The following is a 24007-nucleotide window of genomic DNA, read 5'->3' on the forward strand; positions in this document are numbered from 1 at the left end:
TGTGAAGTACCAAAAAACAAAATTGTTACTATTACTGTTATGTTGTACGCGTATTTTCGTTGATACAATGTTAATACTAATGTGTGGTACTTGGTACTGATATTAATGTTGCTGTTTACCTTACGTATGTGGACCACCTGCTGCTATGAATTTTTGTTCCCATTACCTGATATATGCAACCCACTGCACGGTACCGTCTCGCTGGCTGCCTATACGAACGGCGTTTACATCCTCCCTGCGTGGTATCCCATCTTCGTGCATTGAGATAAATCGTTTTTTCCGCATAAGGGTGATGTATGCACCCAAAGCAAAAACACGTACTTTCTGTTTTCGTTTCTTCTTTCTTCCTGCTCCTTATCACCCTTTTCGCTCACTTCAGTAACACATTGTGACTGTTATACACGTGATTCGTCCATTTCCGGATGTTCTGCTCTCTACTCATTGGTGCGTTCTACCTCATTGAATTGCGTCGACTATGGGTAGTTTTTCGTACATTTAACCTTTTCCGACATCTCTTCTCGTTCTCGCTATATTCCACATAATATCATTTTGACCCCATTTTTATGCCCCTATTTGACCCTTTCAATGTGCTAGTTGGCCGATATAAAAAAACACCTGTCGCTTCTTTTTCAATGTTCTTTATGTCTGCAATCTTATCACAATCGGTGTGTTACACCTGGGTACACTGCCATTTCAGTATCTCCTATCCGTAGACAATTTGAAAATGTTAGAACGTGATATGGACGATTTTCTCTGACGATTCGTCACTATGGACATGTTGGGTATACCTTTTACCACCCAGAAACAAAACAACAATCCAAACAATGGAAGCACCTCTCCTCCCCTACCACAACAAAGGCAAAGGTATTCCCCTCCGCTAGCAAAGTGTTAGCCCCTGGTTTTGGGGCTTCTCAAGGTGTGATATTCATTGATTACCTGCAAAGGAATCATACCATCATAGGACAATACTATAGTTACCTTTTGAAAAAAAAAAGCTTCGAGTGGAAATTCAAGAATAAAGGCCACAAATGATGTCCAGAGGCGTTCCCTACCATCATAACAATGCTCCCGGCCACACATTGGCAGTTGCCATGGCTACTATAAACGAATGCGGTTTTGAACTCGTTCCTCATCCACCCTATTCTCTAGATCTGGCCTCCTCAGACTTCCACTTGTTCCCTAATCTAAAAAAGGCTCTAGCAGGACGACGTTTTGCAAGCGATAATGGCGTCATGACACCCGTGAAGGAGTTTCTGTGGTCACAACCTAAGGATTTCTTTTTCTATTGGGATAAGAGCACCGCAGCACCGTTGGAGCAAGCTGGTCACCCCTCGTATATCCGACGTATGCAAACCAATAATTGTGAAATGGAGTTACTATCAGTGATGATTTCAGGTGAGGGGGGCTGTTCATGTGGGTTACCAGTAATATACTCCCCAAACTATTTTTCACTACCCTTATATTGCAAGTTCCTCCTGGGAAATATTTTCTGTTGGCAATAAAACGCCACTGATAACAGTTACTCCTCGGCGTTATTTACTATTGTTAGGGTTTCTTTTATAGGCACTCAAAGTTAAGTCTAAAGGTGGTTCTGTACCATAAATGTAAGAACTGCTGTTCTCTCGTCCCTGTTTAACTTTTTCGCCCCTAGAGGCATTTAAATTGACGAAGTCCTGTGTCCTACAGACAATAAAGGTTATTTTAAATATATATACCTACCTATTTATATCTATACCTATTTATATCTATATCATATATCTATATCTATCTATCTATCTACCTATATCTATCTATCTATCTATCTATATCTATATATATATATATATATATATATATATATATACATATTCCTAAGTTTTTACTCTAAACGGTTGAAACTCAGAAATAGAAGAGAAAGTACAAATCTACCAGAAGATGCCGGTTTCTGTACAAGACGTGTGTGAATAATCATAGCAATCAGTAACTTTATTTCTTGCAAAGTAATAATAATTGAATGTTGTGAATGACAATGATACAACTTCTTTAGTCCTCTTTCTACAATGACTGAAAGACATTCTTGGATCAGGTTTGCCAGTACAGGATTCACAAAGCACTCAAAATTACTTTCTCAAGTAAAAGAGCATACAAAATTCATTTTTGGTTGATATTTTAAATTTTAAATGGCCGTCTCGTTCCCGAATCCGACACTCGGATTTAACGTAAGATTACAGCCTGTCGTTCTGAAACTACAGTGGGATTGAAAGTATTAAATGCAAATCTACTAAACGAACAACCTGATCATCAACGACAGATATACCCACAATACTTAAAATGTGTCATATTTGTTACTTTTCTTCAGCCTAATCTCCGCTCTAAGTAATTACAACATAACATCCTCCCTCTCCAATTATAGTAATATACATATGTATATTTATTTAAAGGGTCACACAGAACAACATAGTATAACTTTACTCACATAGTGTAACTTAAAAACTTCTCCGCTAATTGCGTCATATAACCATCACAAAATCTAGTATTTAGACCTCAAATTATAAAATAATTTCTCTTGCTTATCTCTTAAAATACACCATCAACATAAACTGACTGAATCTCTTATCAGTTTCAGTACTTATCAATATATGGTAATCTCAGTACTTACCAATACATAGTAAAGCTTCCGGACCGAGCCATAATAATTATATATATGAATAACCCTCAACACCAGAGTTGCCAAGAGAGACAAGAGATAAGGCTGTCTCTTCTCGAAAAAGTGTCTTGAAATCGGTATCTCGTAATAAAAATCCTGTCTCGCCTCGTCTCGTGGATACTAGTAATCACTCAGACATTGCTAATTACATCGGTTACCATAACTATCAAATTATCCCTTCATTCCACTTTCCTAATTACTGATTTTCGATATATCTATTTTAGCCACACAAAAATGATCACCTTACTCCTGATCTAGCTTGTGGCTAAAGTCCTCTAGATGCATTGGTGATGGGTTAGAATCTCCCTTTGGACAGGATACCTAGACGATGCATTGGAAGTCCTCTGCGCTTGTAGAGTGGCTATAGCGCTCGCTCGCCTCAGACTCATATAGTGTTAGGTTTGATTTCAAGTGAGAGAGATTGACCTCATTACGGTGATTGGAATTCTTTATTCGGAAAACACTCACGAGGAAACCGATTCATGTGTGACACGAAATTGTGGACGAGTTTATGCCCAATCGAAGTGTATTTGTGAACAATGAATTCCATTGGAGGGGAAAACCCTTGATCTCAACCGTTCCGGAGATATAGAGGGCTAAGGGGAAAGCTGGTGCTCTGATATTTTGTGGATTTTCGGCTATGCTGCGATTGAAAATGTTTGAAAATTGCATTTAAACGTTAAGAAAGATGCACCAGAGCGAGTGATGGTAGTGTTGAATGTTGAGGTGAGTGGCGTAGCTCTTATCCGGGGCCGGAAAAAGAAGGGGCTATGAAGAATAACAAGCGCCATTGACACGAAGAACATTACTAATATATCATATCTTTAGTTCGTAAAAGATAAGGAAAATGATACGAAAAATGTATTAATTATATTGCCAAAGGAACAGAGACGTTATTATGTGAACAAAAATACAATGTTGTATCCTGTGAAAAAGCGCTATAGAAAAACAAATCAAATAATATGAAACATAAACACACATTGTTGCAAACGTCTACCATTTTTATATCTTTCATCCTGTTTGACCTGATTCGTTTAAACATACCAAGAAACCTATACACAGACACCTTACACGCCTATTTCGGGCAACAATGAAACTTCATTATTTTCGCCTTCCCTCTCCAAAACATTCTTCCTCTAGAATTATTATGGACTTTTTGGTTTTGTAGCCCTCATGTGTAAGGCAACGTATTACTAAAGTTTCATGGATGAAGGAATTCTTCACTTTTAAAAGTCTATTTTACTTGTTATAGTGTTACATATTCAAAACTTCGCAAAATATCGGAGCACCAGCCTTCCCCTTACTCTTCTATATCTCCGGAACGGTTGAGATCGAGGGTTTTCCCCTCTAATGGTTTAATTGAACACGAAAACACTTCGTTTGCGCATAAACTCGTCCACAATTTCGTGTCACACTTGAATCGGTTTCGTCGTCAGTGTGAGGATACTTTTAACCCGTCAACGCTCAGAGCCACCTACAGGTGACACTACTTTAAAGGCGTCTTTTTTCCTTGTACAGTACGTCGACTTTGAAACTTTTTTGTGTGGTGATGCAACATATATAGGTAAGTAGCTGGTGCTACTGTGGTTCACTAGGACTCTCTGGTGGACGATTGGTAAACAAGAAGACGCCTTTAAAGTAGTGTCACCTGTAGGTGACATTGGGCGTTGACGAGTTAAGTTGGAAATTTGAAATTCAGCGTATAAAGTCTTCGTTAAAAATTACCAAAAACGTGTTTTAGTATTCTCAATAATTCTGCTTCTAAAAGGGGGGACGCCCGGGGCAAGTTTCACACTTATCAAAGTATTTTTTATCATTATTCATTGACCCTTATTCTACTTGTGCAAAGAACGTGTGTTCTGCTGGTTAGCATATGCAATATGTTTATGTATAAAACAGCTTTACATAGATATTACCTTTTCACCACAAAATGACATCATTTTAAAGTAACAGTTCTTTTAAAACAATAAAGTTGCAGAAGAAGATAAAGCAGAACAAATCTAAGGGATTTACATTGAGGCTGAAATATACTTGGGAAAGTCTCTCTCGAATCTTGTCTTCTCAATCCGTGCCACGAAGTTAATACGGAGAAAACGACAGGTGTTTTATATTGAAGTTGCTGTGGTCGGAGTAGCAAAGGTTTAACACAGAGCCACACGAAGAGAGCATCATTTTTGTGTTATCCTCCAGGTCTCTCTCTGATTTGAAATTCCTGGCAAGTGCTTTCTACGATGCAATATTCAGAAGCTAAGTTGAAGATGAAATCTCAGTTCTACGAGCTACAACGAAAAATATTTCTCTCTTACCTTGATGAAAATCTTTTTTTTTTTTTTTTTTTGCCACCAGCCTTAACTTACAAGAAAAAGAAACAACAAAAAAAGAGGATAAAAAGAAGACAAAAGAAAACTACAGAGTAAAAATGTAGATATGTGCGTGACAGATGAATACAGTTAGGAAATGAAAAAGAGATGCAAGAGAGAGAGAGAGAGAGAGAGAGAGAGAGAGAGAGAGAGAGAGAGAGAATATTCAAAGTAGGAACGTAGTGAGACAGATCTTTATGTGCTGTATACATCAGTGCAATACTACCGCCATTTTAACTTGTTTTCGTATAAACTGTGGTATTTTTATACATACTTTCAAACTTCATTATTATTATTATTATTATTATTATTATTATTATTATTATTATTATTATTATTATTATTATTATTATTATTATTATTATTATTATTATACTTCCACGCAGGACCGGCCCTAGGCAGTTTGCCGTCCTCTTTTTCCTGGAAGAACAAATCTTAAAAGCAACGATCTTAAGTATGTTACCTCATCATGAACAATGAATAGGAGGGAAAACATACTTGTACTCAGAAAGGCTAAATATTACAAATACAAATAATAAATGTCTGTGTCTGTTTTCTTTAAATAATATAATATTATATTAATGAAAGGTAAAGTAAACACACCTGCAGAGGAAACATGGTAACCCTTTTTACAGAATATCGAGCATCAATCTCAATATATCAGTTTGCAGTTCCAGTGCAACTAGCTCTTTTATCTTTATTTCTTGATTTTTCTTCTACATCTGCTAAAAAATAAAAACTTGTTTCCATCTTGCATGATAAGAAACTTGAAAAGACTAGTTTTCATACCAAAACTACGATAAGTAACTAAATGGAGCAGGTGTTCGCTACTGTTCGAGAATTGAGTTTTTGTATTTGGCAACATTCAAGCAATTCATGCTGGGATTTGTTTGACGATTTGCTTTAGCACTGTCCATGTGACCTTAAACTAATGCGACCTTGACATGATCTATGAATGTATTATTCCAATAGAAGGTCAGCTTAGTAAATTTAACTACCATCATAATTAAGTCTGTTTCCAACAAGAAATATTTTTAAATAATTTAGTTATGACAAATTTTGCCTCCCAGTGCAAATGCACTGTTGCACATATAGTAGAGCCGGCCTTGCTTCCAAGCTATGCTATGCGTAAGTATCAGAAGTCTTACAGAACAGTTATATTTGTTTGTCAATAGGTGTCAAAGTAAAAACGTAAAAGATATCGAGAAGCGGTTTTCTTGCAATCGTTTCAGCATCAAAAAAAGTTTCATCTTCATTAACCCTCTATTGCTATTCAAACCGGAAATCCTAGAGATTATAACCACTTCCGGCTTCAATGTTGATCGCCATAGAATACAAATGTTATCAGAGAGTCACAATCGGTATCTTGGAATCGATCCAATTAGTTTGAAGCAAATATGCCATCTTCACCTGTCATCTCTATACTAAAACCGGAAGTGGTAGAAATTCACTATTTCCGGCTTCAATATAGATCTCCCGAGAGCAAAAACGGTTAGAGATACTGACTGACAAGAGGTTTTCTGGAATCAATTCAGCGTCCCAACAGTAGACTTCCTTCTATTCTGTTAAACGTCTTTTCAAACCGGAAGTGTGTCTTTTCCGTTTTAACGAAAGGTCACAGGTAACGAGACGAGGTTTTCTGGTATATAGTAACTGTTCTGAGAATAAATTCTATCTCCACCTTATTCTCTCTACTAAAACCGGAAATCACATAAATTTACTAAGTACTTCCGGTATCAACATTAATTTTTCATAGTGGCAATGATCTACGGTAAGAGACAGAAAAAAGCGGTTTGTTTGGAACGATTCATCGTCCCAATACTAGGTCCTGTTACCTCTCTCAGGGACACACCCACGGAGGAAGGGTCCACCAGGTCCGGACCCTTCCAAAAATTTCCTTATTCAACATAAATTTTTACACCTTCTCAATGAAACTATACTTGTTAACAGGGAAATGATTGATGTAGCATGAATATTTGATCTTACACTTCATCTGTACTCTCTCTCTCTCTCTCATTCGTGGCTAAGCGGTTAGTATACGTGCCTTTGGCGTGGAGGATCCGGATTCCCAGCAGGAGCTCATTTGGCTCGGATTCCACGTTAATCAGTAGATCCCGTCTCATATAGCCTCGCTGCTGAAAGGGACGTCTCTCTTTCTCTCATCAATTATGTGCAAATTCTCATTGCTTATCATTAATTAACCTAAAACACACCTGTTGCAGTAATTTTACAACAACAGTGTTGGCAGAGGTCGCGTTTCAGTAAAAATAAAAAAAATCACCCATTTTATGCACTTGCATTAAATAGCCTTTTTACATGGCAACACTGCATCAACTTTGTCACATTTTCGCACCAATGGATAAATGTTGATGCGTACTGCACATATGCACAGGAATTCATCCGCAGGAAATCAGGTTTCTGCAATTGAATATTGATTTTCTTCATTTTGTAGTTTTTAATTATTATTATAATTATAATTATAATTATAATTATTATTATTATTATTATTATTATTATTATTATTATTATTATTATTATTATTATTATTATTATTATTATTATTATTACACTTTCGGTACTTTCTTCCCTTACTACACAAAACCCATACAAATTCCAACCTTGGTCATGATCTAGAAAATATTTTCATAAAACACGCTTACATTTGTTCGAAGTCTTACGTCTTTACCGTTCTTGGTTCAAATCAACAGTTGAACATCATGAGCGATGTATGATGAGTCTGGATTGAGGAGTTAAGTTAGGCTGGGAAGCAGAACACAGAATGGCCGTGAGCAGATTTGCACACGGTTGATAAAAGTGCGATTTTCATATTTGCAAATTTTTATCGACTTGGCAATTTTAAATTTTATCCTCTCCCCAATCCTGTAGTGCTCGCTACGCTGTTGGTAATGCCGCGACAATGTATTCTTCTGTATACTACACAAAAACTCATTGCAAACGGGTCAGCCGTTTTATCATAAGAAGATAACACACGAGTACAACGTCAAACTCATTTTATATAGAGATACAGCAGCTGACCACCATCTATTACGTCACATCTCCTAATGAGCCTAAATATCGTTCTGTAATATATTTTTTTCTTACTTTTTAATCGTTTACTACAGCGTTCCTCAATCTACATTCAAATGGGGCCTACTTGTATTAGTCAGAATGTTCTACGAACCACTCTACTCTTGTCTCCTTCGAGAGCAAATTCGTAAGTTTTGTTTTGAGCATATATCACTGTAATGGTATAATTATACTTACAAGTATTTCTTTTTAAAACGCAGTATTAATTAAGATTATTGGTATTATAACAACACTATCCATGGTTTTGGATTGGATATCGCAACAAAATACACACTGACCAAAGCTACAACACACACAATGTGTAACGGTTTCGGATATCTAACATAACCTTCATCAGACACTATAGATTATAAATAAAGATACAGACATATATAAAGTCATTCTTATGAAAAAGTCTAAATTCTATTGGCTGAAGCCTTCAGCCAATCCCATAGGTCCCCGTGTTCATTTTCCAACCAATCACGTTCCGCCATTTTTGGTTCTTATAAGGGCTTTTTCAATTTCATCTTGTCTACGCTATCCAAAATTCTCTGTTCTAATTCATTAATAGGTACGATCCTTGTCCAGTTCATCAAATTATCTCTTCCTACCTTCTTTCAATCTGCTTCTTTCCACTTCCTTATTATTATTCTGTTCTCTGCCTCCAATACTTCCGTTTTATCCCAGTTAATTCCGTGATTAGTCTCCTTAACATGTTTGTATATCGCATTGGTATCTTTCTTCCTCCTCACATCATCTTTATGTTGTTTTATCCTTTCTTTCACTCTCTTTCCCGTCTTTCTCGCATATGACATATCGTAGTCCCCACACCTTACCCTGGTATTAATAGAAAAATGCATATATGTTCCTTTCTGCAATTCAAGACTACCGAGATTTTATAATAATGCATTTATATAAGCAATTACAACAATTGGTATACCCTTTGCCTAATTAAATGGTATAATATATTATTTGCATAGTATATACATATTTGAGACTCTGGACTATAATGTGTAATGCGTAATTCACTTTTATTTTTAAACCTTTTTGGACAGATGTTCAACCTAAGAGCACCAAAAGGAAAGACCTCGAGAAATACTTGTGGTCCGCGGGCCATAGATTGAAAAACACTGGTCTACTAGAACATATAGATATTGGCGCTAGTGCATCAAGAACTATTATTATTCAGCATTTGCTTCCTTAGCAAATAATATTCTTTAAACGTGATTAGGAACTTTTACAATCATTGTACGAAAGAAAGCAAAGAATAAAGTGTAGAAAAGAAATCTGGAAAAAGCAAGAAACGAAACTAAAGGCATTTCAGGGAGAAAAGAGATAGGAACAGAAAAAATTGTAACGCAAAATAAAGAAAGACTCGTGCGCGAATACACGTAATACGTAGAGAACTTGAGGGACGAATTTAGAACACCGTGCTGCCATCTTGCAGAAAGCTAGCAAATTACCTGCTGTGCTGAACACGACTTCTGAATTGAATGACAGATGGCAGCTCTGCATGATAACTACTTGAGTTGTGAGCGGAAACCATGAATACAAATACAATATTAAAAAGAAAGAACAACATTCGTATCACCGTCATGAATATGAAAAATCATATGCCTAATTTCTGAAGAAAATATGTGATCTAAAAGTCTGTCACAACACAATTCGTGTCATTATACTTCTCAAAATAATTAGCTGTAGAAACAAAACAGAAATAATGTGAAGAAAAAGAAGTGACTTAGGAAAGCATTACAAAATGTCGAGCAGTTCTTATCTAACATTCCTAGACCATACACCGTGAAGAGAGAGAGAGAGAGAGAGAGAAAGTGAAATACTGTAATTGTAATAAATGATTAATTGATCAGAATCTTCCGTTTCCTTTCACCAACGCTAATATAATTGAGACAGGGCCTACCGCCTAAAGCGGGCTCCGAACCCTGGCGTGTGAAAATGAAATGAAAATATTCAGTTTAACGTCATACGTTATGCCCGTTAGGCTAATAGAGACGGATGGTTACGAACAGTAAATAGTGAAAGAATTGATATAATGAGAATGTGGTAGGAAACTGGAGTACTCCGGGAAAACCCACGGACACGATGTTGTCCACCCTAAGCTTACTTATGCTGGGATCGAACCAGAGGCCCCACGCATCAGAGGTAAGCATTCTATCACTGAGCCACCTTGTCTTCTTGAGCCAAAATTGATAATCTCCGTGTCTATTAAAATTTCTTAATTTCATTTGTATGCAGTAGCGTAGCCAGGATGTGTTTGGGGGGTGGCCCAAGTGCTGTTATAGGCACATATAGAGAAAATACAAACAAAAATATATAAACATAAAAATATATTTAAAAAATTACAAACATCAAAGTACCAAAGTACATTGTCGAATCTCTTTGGAAGGGCTCCGGCCCCTCTGGGCCCCCCTTCCTTACGCCACTGTTTATATCTTTAGTTGTTTTAACCTGTAACTAAAGAAAGTAATGTCTTACAGAAGGCTTTTTTGTTTTGTTTTGTTACGTTGACCACTTTGGGAAAGACCTAATTAAATTAGTGTGTTTCAAATTTCACCTATTGTTTCTTCGGTTTTTATTTGTTATTTGTTCCTCTCTCTGAATTTCTTCTCTCTTATTTATTGATGTTTCATCTCGTATATCTGTTGTTCCCTAGCTTCCTCTTGATAAGATTATTTTCGAACCATCAGTTCTGTTTATGTGAAAAATAGAAAGAAGAAATTCTTTTCCTTCCAATGGTTTCGTTCGGTCCATCTCCAACGAGGTCACGAATCATACACTACTTTCTTCCCAAACATTCCACTTTCTTTCCAAAAGTCGTATTTCTATTAAGTTCTAGCATTTCTCTACAGGTCTTTAATTGATCTATACTACGTCGTACGAACAACATCTACATGTACGTAAATTAAAATATATATTGATAGAATAAATGGACTTGTGTTTCTAAGCTAAATATTCGTAATGTTTCTGAGATATTCGAATTTTAACCAGTGGAATAACTATAAAGCAAAGTGCATATACAAGAGCTACATCGTAGCTATAAAGTTAGCACACGCGCCTTTGACGGAGGAGACGTGAATTCGATTCCCGGTGGGAGCTCAAGTAGTTCGGATTCCACGTTGTTGTAGGTCCAGGTCTCATCGCCTTGCTGCTTAGAGGAACACTAAACTCAAATCCAAACCACGCAGTCGCTAACGCTCTCGCCTTCGGTGCGAGTGGTTCCGAGTTCGATTCCCAGTGACGGCACTCGGTCGAAAAAGTATGAAAAGCTTTTTTCAGGCCAGCCATCCTCAATGAGATTTTCCTGGGTTTTCCTCGTTCACAACAGGCAAATGTCGGTGTGGTACCTAACTTATAGTTCCCAGGCCGCTTCCCTCCTTCTCTTCCCCCGGATAGTATGCTCGCCGAGGGACGACATCCCTCATACATGACGGACTAAACGGCCATAGATGCCGTAAGCTCAGAAATCAAATCCAAACCAATGCAAAATGTATATAAAGCATTAAATATACCTGTTATTATAACGGTAAAAATAGGTTTTACTCATAAAATGTATGTTAAGCTTAATCGGCTACAATATTATAATGTCCGTAGCATGAGGAGGTAAACTTGGGAAAAGGAAATATTTCGATGAAACGTGAAAGTCCAGAGAAATTCTCACGCTGATTGACTGATCAATATAAACGCTTAAATTTTTCTCTGTTATTCAGAAATAAACGAATACAATAGCAGCAGTTTGTATGTCTGTGTTCAAAGTAGCATAATTTCCACCCATTGTTGACTGGGGCCCCGCGTAGCGTAGTCGGTGCGAGCGGTCCCGGGTTCGATTCCCGGTGGGGGCACTCGGTAGAAAATGTGTAAAAAGCTTTTTGAGGCCAGGCATCGTGAATGACGTTTTCCTCATTCGCACCAGGCAAATTCCGGGATGGTACCTAACTTATAGGTCCCAGGCCGCTTCCTTCCCTCCCCAATCCTTTCTTCCTTCCCTTTCCCCGGATAGTGTGCTCCCCAATCCCTCAAACGTGACGGGCTAAAAGACCTGAGATGCCGAAATCCCAGAAATCTAAAATAATAATCCATTGTTGACTGGGTGTATTTGTGTACAATTTTTTTGGTAAAAGAAAGTGGAGAAAGTAAATAAAATAAAAGTAAATGAATAAAACATTTGTGGTTAGCGCTTATTTAATATAGTTAAATTAATCTTATCACATAACTTCTGTCATAGAAATTGGATACTCAATAAACTAGGGAAAATTTGATAAGGGAAAATTTTGAGTCAGTCGAGGGTAAATTTCTTAAGGAAACATATAAACGTGCAATATTATTAGCTTTACAGGAAAAAAGGGCCAAAGATAACAGTGTATACTGCTGTTAATGAGATACACCATAAAAGTATTATTAACTGAAATTTTAATTTTTCTTACGTCATCCGAATACACTATAACATGATCCGAAGATGAGACACGTTTTGATTGATTTATCGCATTGAGCTGTAATAAAATGTCACGTTTGAAAGTATGCCGTTTTTTACAACAGATTTGTTTGAAAATTTGGAATAAATCGTTTATCAATATATGTATTGCACATGTAAAAAAGATAGTTGCTAACTGGTTGATGGTCTGTTTATCTACTTGTTCCAGTGACTCAGATATTATTTGGAAATACAATAATGCATTACCACTACGCGTACACTCTTGTTATATGATAAAACACAGTCTTACTCAAATGAAATGAGACCCCCAAAAAACTGCATCGAATTTGGATTTTTTTTAAAAACTTGTTTCTTACGGCTACAACTACATGAATGAATTTTAATAAATATCAGCTTAAATGTACTCTACCACGGCCCAAAATGTCTATTTTTTTTTTTTAAGTTACGTTTTTGGGTTGTAGTTACGTAATATACTAGTAATTTCTTCTATGGACCGGGCCCGTATTTATGTATTGTTCACCTCTGCGCCCTAATTAATTTACTGCCTCCCCGCATAATTTTGCCGCCCCCTCGAAAACGACCAATATTAGTGCTGTTTTTTTTTTCCGCTGAGATGAATAGCGACAGTTTTAATACATTTCAACTTCAAGGTCATATTCCACTCCCCAGGAAGGGGACGAGATTTTAAAAGTAATCGAAAACGACAGATATTAGTGTTGAATTCATAGTTTTCGAGGTCGCTTAGTTTAACGGTATCATTTTTCATGATGTTTAAGTTCATCCTCACCCCATGGAATGGGAGTGGTAGAAGATGACTTTTATTAACATTTTCTCGCGCTTGCGCGGGACTCTGCGGGTTGCTAGTTTTAAATATTATTTTATTGCGAATCTTAGAAAAATTCCAAAATTTTGCCGCCCTGTTGAGACATTTCTCTTAAGTTCATGGAAAAAAAAGAACTTGAAAACTCGATCAGCTGATTAGTTAAATAAACTTGTATATGGAAACATTGGCTTTGTAGGTCAATGTCATGGTTCTGATATTCGTTTGTTCGAAGTGACTAAAACGCCATCTATCTTTTGTATTCTACCCGTACCTATTACGTTTCCTTTAGATTGAAACATGAGGTAAGCAGGGGTAGGAGCTTAGAAATTGTGTCCGTTAAATTGATAACTAGTTAAATGTGATTTCGGAATAGTGTGTGGATAATAATGCTCCTACACAGAAAGTAGCCGGATTAATTAAGTGTAATGTATGTAAGTGCCATTGATATGCAGCTCGTCAGGAAATTGTAAGTACAAAATTTTAATCTATTTTTTTTCTTTCCATTTCGGCCCAACTGTTACAACTTTTTGGTGAGTGTATGTCTTTGGTCACTAGTTTAATATATATATATATTGTTATATTTGGGGATTAAATTCAATTTGTGTAGATATTTGATATATGAAACCTGTCAAAAGTACAACCAGTAAAATTAATTTAGAATATAAAGTAGTGGAATGCGAATGTATAAAAAATTTCCGGACTACTATTCAAATTGGGAAAGGGTTCCAGTTAACATTGAGTGAAGTTGTTTTGTGTCTGCACAGTTATATTGTTATTGTTGAATTTACATTTATGTTGAAGAAATTATACAATAAATTGTTCGAGTTGAAGTATATTTATAATTTTCACGAAAAGGATTACTTGCCCAACCTACTCCGCATTAAGGGGAATCCTAAAATACCCTTTCATAGGTAGTGGATTACTTGGTAACAAGACTGCCGCTACATATAAATATAAATTACCTCATGTTTCAATCTCGGATCTTAAACCTTAATGCGTGAGGGCAATAAGAAGTGGATTTCGAATCTGGTTGTGATTAAAAACAAGAAAAACGAAAATAAAATTTGTACTACTATTTGTAAGCTGGATAAAAGGAAAGAAATTAATTTCATTAAGTATATAAATCTTTCGGTTATTGGTACCATTAGAAAAGAAAAGAAAAAATGAGTCATTGGCAAGCGGCATACGAAGCTAGGGGTAGTATGTTACGTAATAACAGAGTCGCAGTAGCTGACCCTCCCCTTATTTCATTTGACGATGAGATAGAAGGTCGTAGGTGTGAAGGGCAGGAAAATCAGAGAGGGGGGAATTTCTTGTCGTTCTCACATACACCTGTTCATGAGCATAGACAAGCAGTGTTGCGAGCTCCCATAACCTGTAACTTTCAAAAACAATTTTCGCAAAGTATTTTTAATTCTTTAGAAAAGCAAATATATGATATACCGGTAATAGATGGAACAGATGGTATGTTAGTATGTCATTTTCTTTTGAAACTTGATATGTTAATAGTAAAGGAAATTGCTCCCGTAGAGGCGATTTTAGTATCGAGTTTACAGAGGTGTAGGAAGCAAGCTTATGAAGAGTTGCAGCGCTTGTTAACAATAACTACAGATTGGGGTCATATCTGTCATTCATTATTATTAAAATTTGTCACACCCTTGATTAATACGGAATTTATGAAGGTATCATTATATAGAGTAATGCAAGAAAATGAAAATTTATTAAACTTTTTACAAGAGAAATTAAGTACATTAAATGTTTTAGAAATTAACATGCCTGAAGATGAAATTTGTAAATTAATAAGTAATTTAGTTACTCCCGAAATTCGTAACCTGTTGTTGATACTTAGTGTTCCAAAAACGGTAAATGAATATGTAGATTTTGCGGAAAGTTATGAAATTAATGACAAATATAAACAAGATTATAAAAATGTAGTTAAAAGTGAAAAGGTTTGTTTACCACGGGTAAAAACTCCTCTTAGAAGTGCCAGGACAAATTATTTGCCAACACCTTTTAATAAACAGAATAGACTGAGTTATCAAAATTTAAATGAAAATAAAACCGGAGTTCATAGTGCGTACTCTCATAGTGCAAGGGAAGATCATGGAAGCTTATTACAATTGCCCATCGGTATATGCCATACTTTATATCCCTGTATAATAGATACTGGCTCGACTCTATGCTTAATAGAAAACAGTGTTTTAGAAGAAATCCGTACGAAATGCAAGCCTAAAATAAAACAAGTAAATTACTCTGTGACCATCATGCAAGGGAATGAGTTGTTAGTGCGTGAGTTGGTGCAACTTATTTTCTTTATACACGGTGTCCGTTTTACGGCGTGGTTTGGAGTTGTTAACCATCCAAAATTAAAATTATTATTGGGTTTAGACTTTTTACGGGATAATTACGCCCATATAAATATAAACGCTCGAGAACTTCTTTTTGAGAAATTGAAAATGCAAGTAAAGTTACAACCTTTTGAGAATAACTCAGTTGGTATGAACAGTGATCTGTGCGCTTTCCAATATCATTTCAGGCCTACTCGGAGAGATCCCAGACACCTTGGCGCCAGAGTTTGTGATCGATTCGAGGGGACTAGGTCTGAAGGTGCAGCTTTACAATATGGTGGCAGTTCTTTTTCCTGTAACCTGACATCACCAACCCAAACCAGCAAGGCTAAGCAGTTTCCAAGGAGGCCTCGACGTTATGGCAACCAGACCAAGCAGACAACCAGTGGCGTAGGCGAGTCCAGGAGTAGGGCGGAGAACCGTACTAAGGCAAAGACCAAGGAGACAGTTGCACTTGAGAATAATGATACTGCTGTTTATGAAGATGTTCCACCTGGCACGAGAATCTTTAATCCATTGTATAAGGAGGCAGATAAAGAGGGAGATGGAGGAGAAGCATTAAAAGGTAGTGTAAATTTTGAAAATACTTATGATGAAAATTTGATACCGTATGTTAAACAATTATTTAATGATTACAAAGAAGTAATAACCGATAAGTTAGGGCATGTTCGTGATTATTTATATGAAATTCAATTAACAGATCCTTCACCAAGCATTACTCAACCATATATGATTCCTAAATATAAAATGAAAGAACTTGATTTGTTTTTAGACAAATTAATAGAACAGGGTGTTATTGAAGAAATAAATAGTAGCCCATACATTTCACCCTGCTTCCTCGTTACTAATCGAGATCAATCCAAGAGATTAGTGATTAATTATGGCCAAATTAATTCTAAATTGTTATTGACTGGATTTCCGAGTCCGAACTTAGAATCTATTATTTCTAATATAGGTAAACACCATCTGTATACATTAATTGATGTTCGATCCGCATTTCATCAATTGGAGATTAAACCTGAGTGTAGGAATATAACAGCATTTGCTACACCAAATAGATTATTACAGTATTGTCGCCTACCAATGGGGATGGCAGTTTCACCATTCGTTTTGTCCAGTTTAATGCATAAGATCTTTCGTGATATAGAAGGGGATTATTTAGATATTTACTGTGATGATTTAATAATTCACTCGGATAGTGTAGAAAAACATAAAGAAATCTTAGAGAAAGTGTTAAAAAGGTTGAAAGATTGGGGGATTACTATTAGTCCACACAAAGCTCAGTTTATGAAATCAAAAGTGAAAATATTAGGATATGAGTTCTCTAATGGTCAAATGAGAATAGATGATGAGAGAGTAAGAGCGATTAAAGAAATACCCAGACCGAAAAATAAACGTGCCTTAAATAGAATGTTGGGATTTCTTAATTATTATCTTAGATATGTAAAAGATTATTCAGAACTTTTGAGTCCATTATATGCTATGAGATCACCCACGGTTCCATTTATCTGGGGGAAGGAGGAAGACGATTTATTGGAGAAAATTAAGGAAGCTATTATTAACCATATTGTTCTTAAAGTGCCAGATATGAATGCGCCCTTCGTTTTACATGTCGATGCTTCCACCAAAAGTTATGGTGCTATATTAAGCCAGTACGATGGCGATGGAAAACTTAGACCTGTTTACTTTTTGAGTAAACGTGTTCCTCCATCAGATTGGTCGAAAAGCATTTTTGATCTTGAACTTTCTAGTTTAGTTCATGCGCTTGATAAATTTGACATGTATCTTCATAAGAAATTCACAATTTATTGTGATAATTCAGCCTTGACGTGGATACTTAAAAATCATAAACGTCAAAGAAAATACGGCTCTCTTATTGAAAAGGTGAGTCGATATCAATTTGATATTATTCATTTGCGGAGTGAGCGCAATATGGCAGATTTTCTAACTAGGATGCATAATTATATCGATTATACACCTCCTTCATCAGATATAGTGGAAATTGATAAGGTGGATGATAAAGAAGTACACTTGAATTTTGTTAATTTCTGGAATAATCCTTTCTTTTATAAGCCATTAGGAGATCATCAACGAGAGGACCCTAATTTAAATACTATAATACAAGAATTAGAAAGGGGACAGGTAAAGGAACCTTATGTTCTTAAAAATGGTATCCTTCTGAAGAAAACTAAAGGTAAACAATATGGAGGTTTAAGAGCTGTTGTACCAGAGTCTCTTAAGTATAGTGTGATTAAATTTCATCATCAAGACCCTGTAGGTGGAGGACATAGTGGGGTCCAACGAACGATAGCAAAAGTGGCTATACGTTATACTTTTCCTAATTTATTCCAAGAAATTAGAGATTTTGTTCAGAGATGTACGACTTGTCAGCTATGTAGGGATAGGAATAGACTTCCTTATGGTACCTACTATACTCAGAAAGAGAAATATCCTAATAATTCTCTATTTTTAGATGTAATGGGGCCTTGGCCTATCAGTAATGGGTTTAAATATGTATTAGTCTTAACCGATGGTTTTTCTAGATTTGTCATTATCGAACCTCTTAGGAATTTGAGTTCAAAGTCTATATGTTTGAAATTAGATAAAATATTTTATTCTTACGGATTTCCAAATAAGGTGATTCATGACAATGCTGGATATCTGCAAAGCGATTATTTCAAACATTATTTATTTAGTTTAGGCATTAAAAACATTTGTACTACTCCTTATTCCATGTCAAGCAATTTAACAGAAAGACAAAATAAAAATATAAAATTAATTTTGAAAACCTATATTTATAAAAATCAAACTAAGTGGTCTAAGTATATTTATCAAGTCCAGTACACATTAAATAGTAGTGAAAATTCTGTAACTCGTAAAACTCCAAGTGAGGTATACTTAGGAAGAAAGATGTTTAATCCTTTAGATGTAAACTGGATTTTAGATCTAGGAATTCTTGAAAGTACTCAAGATAAAGCTGAGATGAGTAAAACTATTGTAGATAATATTGAATTGGCCTGGAAAAGGAAAGAGAAATTGTATTCTAGAAAACATAGAGATATAGATTTACCTATTGGAGAAAAAGTATTGGTTAAGAAAGTAACTAAATCTTCTTTGGAGAAACGTTATCAACCTAAATTAGATAGCCAATATCAGGGTCCGTTCGAAATTATGAGCTATCCAACAAAGAACACAGTGTGGTTACAACTTGTAGCTGATAAGAAAGTAAAGATTAAACGTCATGTCAGTTTCATAAAGAAATTTTATCCAGCAAGAGAAAATAATAATGAAAATAATAATGGAAATTAAGAAAATATGTACAGATTCTGTAATAATTGTAATCCACTTCACTGTTAAAATATATGTTATGTGTTATATATATATTTGTGTACTGTGCTCTGTTTGTACAATTCTGCAGGTTCGGAATTGGGTGTTTCTGGCCATGGCTGTATTTGTTGTGATTGTCCGAGAGAACCTTCCCATAGAAGAATGGCAATAAATCAGGACCATCAGGTGGATAGGCAAGAACAATACCGTCATCAATCCTGTTATCTTTCTGCAATTATGGTGCGTGCTTCGTCGATTGGACAATGAACTAAAAGGAGCTCCGAAACAACTAACGATTTGTTTGTGAAGAATTTCCATCGGTGAGTTCGTTCCATTATTCTTTACTGCATGCCGTGCATGGAAGATGAACTTACTTCGAAATGTTAAATAACTGTTTGCTTAATTAAACCACCCGGAGAGGTGGGGAATTTAATATGAGACATTTCTCTTAAGTTCATGAAAAAAAAAGAACTTGAAAACTCGATCAGCTGATTAGTTAAATAAACTTGTATATGGAAACATTGGCTTTGTAGGTCAATGTCATGGTTCTGATATTCGTTTGTTCGAAGTGACTAAAACGCCATCTATCTTTTGTATTCTACCCGTACCTATTACGTTTCCTTTAGATTGAAACATGAGGTAAGCAGGGGTAGGAGCTTAGAAATTGTGTCCGTTAAATTGATAACTAGTTAAATGTGATTTCGGAATAGTGTGTGGATAATAATGCTCCTACACAGAAAGTAGCCGGATTAATTAAGTGTAATGTATGTAAGTGCCATTGATATGCAGCTCGTCAGGAAATTGTAAGTACAAAATTTTAATCTATTTTTTTTCTTTCCATTTCGGCCCAACTGTTACAACTTTTTGGTGAGTGTATGTCTTTGGTCACTAGTTTAATATATATATATATTGTTATATTTGGGGATTAAATTCAATTTGTGTAGATATTTGATATATGAAACCTGTCAAAAGTACAACCAGTAAAATTAATTTAGAATATAAAGTAGTGGAATGCGAATGTATAAAAAATTTCCGGACTACTATTCAAATTGGGAAAGGGTTCCAGTTAACATTGAGTGAAGTTGTTTTGTGTCTGCACAGTTATATTGTTATTGTTGAATTTACATTTATGTTGAAGAAATTATACAATAAATTGTTCGAGTTGAAGTATATTTATAATTTTCACGAAAAGGATTACTTGCCCAACCTACTCCGCATTAAGGGGAATCCTAAAATACCCTTTCATAGGTAGTGGATTACTTGGTAACAAGACTGCCGCTACATGTGCTCGAGCGCAAAATAGCACTTACCTAAACACGGGTCTGGTATGGACCTATACAGTGATTTGAAGGAAAGACCATTCCTTCGACAAAAAATGCAATCATCAAAAATAGCATATATGACATTCAAGAGATAATCGGTCTTCCCAGTGTCGGTTCCTGTTAAGTGTTAAAAAGGTAATGTAAAAATTAAAACTGGAATAAGGTTAAATTTCGCTACTTTGAAAAGCTAAAGACTTCTTGACATGAAGAAAGATATAGCAATGATTATACCAAGGTGGATTGTTAAATTATGCAGTTAGCAGTGTCCCAGTTTTATTATTATTATTATTAAATTTATTTTCTAAATCTGGATACCTTCACATAATCTCTAGAATGTTTCTCATGATACAGTTCCTTCTCAACAAATTCAGGTCCTTGAAATGTATTTTTCTTTTTAATAATACACAAGGACATTCAGTACATTTCGTACGTAAGGTGTCCTGGGAGTCCTGTTCCCTTCCACCTCGGGAAATTCCTACCTTTATGTAAATTTAATCTAATTTTGAGGGTGATTTTTACAAATTTTAATATAATTTATCCTCATATTGATCTTGGTCCCCGTCCAAAAATCTTTGGAGCCCCTTCTCGAAATAAATTGCTGTGTACAGTATGTGCGTGCCTGTCGTACGTGCAATCGACCAAGCTCGTCCCATCTTGGCCAACCTTGGCGTGTTGGTAAAGTTTATGAGCTTTAACATGCCTATGGAATATTATAACATTTTGGGGTTTAACTCCGGGTAAATTTTCGAAGAAATTATAAAAACAAATTAACTCCCATTTAGAACAAAACACAAGATCAAAGAAATCTGATATTAAACTTAATGTGATACATATGCCTACTTGAAATACAGATTTGGTTTATTGAACAAGTAGCAGTGTCGCATGTTCACCACGTGAACGAGTTTGGTTTGTATAACGTTATATTTTTCTCAATTAATACTGAAACCGGAAGTTGTAGTCGATTTCTAACACTTTCGGTTTAATAGATAGATTGAAGGTGGGATATATCCTTGGGACACTTAATTGATTGCAGAAAACTCACTACAGCAATTAACGTTAAAACCGGAAGTGGTTGATTTATGATACTTCTGGCTTGAATTTGGAGTTAAGAGAGAAGATGGTACACCCTGTACCTATTCTTAAGACGCTAAATTGACTCAAGTGAAAAGAACCACTTCTCACTGCCTCTTATTTGGTTTTGTTCTAAGTAGATCAATATTGAAACTGGAAGTGTTGGCAGAAATCTACCACTTCCGGTATTAGAAGATAGATTAGAGTGGGGATGGTATACACGAGGGTCTTGCAAAAGTCCCTATTTTTTCTCGAAAACGGCAACTATTTTTCTTCTCGAAAATGGTAACGAATTTAAAAAATTCTGAAATATGCATATGGAAGGTTAATTCATCTGTAAACATTACATGTAGGAAGATGGATGAACACACACACATAAATATACCACCATAAAGATATAGCACGAGAAAAAATTGTCCTTTCAAACGTGTTTTACTGTCAATTACAACAGTACACAATAGTACATTACAACGTGAATTCCATGACATCAGGAGTTTTCCAAAGATCGGAGGGACTCTAAGATGTCAGAGGTACGTGTTCTTGCCGTGTACTATTGTATAGCGTTGCAATTTACAGTAAAACACGTTTGAAATTACATTGTTTCTTTTTCTTCGCGCTGTATCTTTATGGTGGTGTGTGTGTTCATCCATTCCCCTACATAATATTTACATATGAACTACCCCTTCCATTTCCATATTTCAGAATTTTTTATTCGTTACCTTTGAGAGAAAAAAAAATAGTTGTCATGACTTTTGCAATGAACCTCGTATATTCTTGGGACACTTCATCGATCGAAGGAAACAACCCATTTTGTTCTATAGTGGTCAACGTTAAAGTTGGAAATGGTCGATTTATACCACCGCTCGGTTGAATGTAATTTTAATGAACAAACTCAATTGAATGTGTGTGTGGCGGACGAACGCGCTTTTTTTTTGTTTTTTGTTTTTGTTTTTGTTTTGTTTTTGTTTTTGTTTCCCAGACGCCAGACGGAGATACAAGGTAAATATACGTATAAAAGAGTTTTGGTAAACCAAAATCTTTTAAAACTTAATGAAGCAGGCGCACACTCAAAATTTTTTTGTTGAGAGGAGTCCAATACTATAAGACATTACTACTAGCAGGGGCGGCGATTCGGGGGGGCAAGAGGGGGCAGTTGCCCCCCAACTTTTTTGAAGTGACCCAGTTTTTGTATGTATTACTGGTTCATAGGAAAAATGGTGCTATTTAATATTTGTCGTTGCGTGAGTACGTATTGGTTATTTGTCTTCCGGTGGAGTTAAGAAAGCTACAGGAATTGCGTTTTAATTGCAATTAAAAGCAATTAATATTGAAATTGCGTATTTCTTTAAATGTCATAGGATATGTCTGTGGTATTTACTGTCTTTCATTATCTAAACCGTAAGAGTAATAGCATACAATTAATGGCATGTGTGGAATTGAAAATATAAGTTGTTCATTAATCCCCAGTTTCAATATAACTTCTACAAAACAATCCTCATTATTCATTACTGTGATTACTGTTATCCCTTCCATTTATTTGTTTTGCAAATTTGTTATTAAATAATTTGATCACACAATATTCCAGACAGAATTGTAAGATGTTTATGAGAAAACAATCAAATCTCTTCTTACACTTTCGTTATTTATGAGTACCTACTTGCGTTGCTTTTGTTAATTTACTTAATAAAATATGAAATACGATATATGGTATTTTAACTAAAAAGACATTAGTATCCTATTAGTTATACAACCTTTCGTCAAACAAAGTGTTAAAGCAATAAGGAAAACTAACATTGATATACAAATATTCAGATCATGCCTTGCCCCCCCACTTTTAACGTCCAATCGCCGCCACTGACTACTAGATACTATTATGAAGTATTGAACCTATATTCTTCTGCACCCGTAAAGACGATAAGTAATTTGTTATGTACTGCCGGCTAAATTCGTACGAAAAAATTAGAATTAGATGTTTCTTTGTTATATAAGAAAAGAAAGAATATAGATGAAGTGTAAAGTCAAATCTTTAGGCCATATCAGTCATTTCTCTGCTAAGCAAGTAGAGTTTTATTAAGAAATTGTAAAAATGTATATCAAGTTACGACTGTTGAGGTTTGGGGAGGGGAAAGGGCGCCGATTTCTTTGTAAGTTTTGGGGGGCCCATTCAGATGCAAAATGTATATATATGAGGATTTAAAGACAAATTACGTTCAAATTAAGACAAATATTGTATATTCATAAATATAATAGGGGGTCCACATGAACTTTGGGGGGGACCGGCCCCCCAGTATCGGCGCCCTTGGCCGGAGGGGTCCGGACCAGGTGGACCTCCGTGTGGGTGCGCTCTTGCAATGAAGGATGTTTTTCCGCAATAAGGAACTTGCTAATAATTCTGGCTTTTTACTTACATAATGCAGTAGATATATTTCATACACTATACCCCTATATATGAGCGCCTATAATGAGAGAATCCTAAATTTATTGTTATGTCATACAATATTATAGGAACTGACTCAACATCTGTTGCAGCCTACAGCTACTCCTCCCATACATCTCCGTT

General features: G+C 35.7%; 2 protein-coding genes across 2 annotated transcripts in view; one reads left to right on the forward strand and one right to left on the reverse strand.

Annotated features, from left to right (window-relative positions):
- LOC145685971 (uncharacterized) overlaps positions 1 to 24007 on the reverse strand; it is a 1426958-nt gene that overhangs the window by 1221825 nt on the left and 181126 nt on the right.
- LOC145684546 (uncharacterized) lies at positions 1092 to 22450 on the forward strand. The gene is made up of 4 exons (XM_081756941.1): positions 1092 to 1395; positions 15144 to 16292; positions 19146 to 19294; positions 22427 to 22450. Exons 1-4 carry the CDS (start codon positions 1092 to 1094, stop codon positions 22448 to 22450), a joined length of 1626 nt encoding a protein of 541 aa, XP_081613067.1.

Source organism: Thermobia domestica, chromosome 5, assembly GCF_964235325.1.
Source record: "Thermobia domestica chromosome 5, izTheDome1.hap1.1, whole genome shotgun sequence".
NCBI classification, from domain to species: Eukaryota; Metazoa; Arthropoda; class Insecta; order Zygentoma; family Lepismatidae; genus Thermobia; species Thermobia domestica.

What these genes read in the sequence shown, in the direction of transcription:
- LOC145684546 (XM_081756941.1), top strand. Translation starts at nt 1,092, where the DNA reads ATGGCTACTATAAACGAATGCGGTTTTGAACTCGTTCCTCATCCACCC. An exon ending in ACTATCAGTGATGATTTCAG is followed by an intron (nt 1,396 to 15,143) that starts GTGAGGGGGGCT and finishes TAAATGTTTTAG; the next exon opens with AAATTAACATGCCTGAAGAT. An exon ending in GTTATCTTTCTGCAATTATG is followed by an intron (nt 19,295 to 22,426) that starts GTGCGTGCTTCG and finishes TTTGTTTCCCAG; the next exon opens with ACGCCAGACGGAGATACAAG.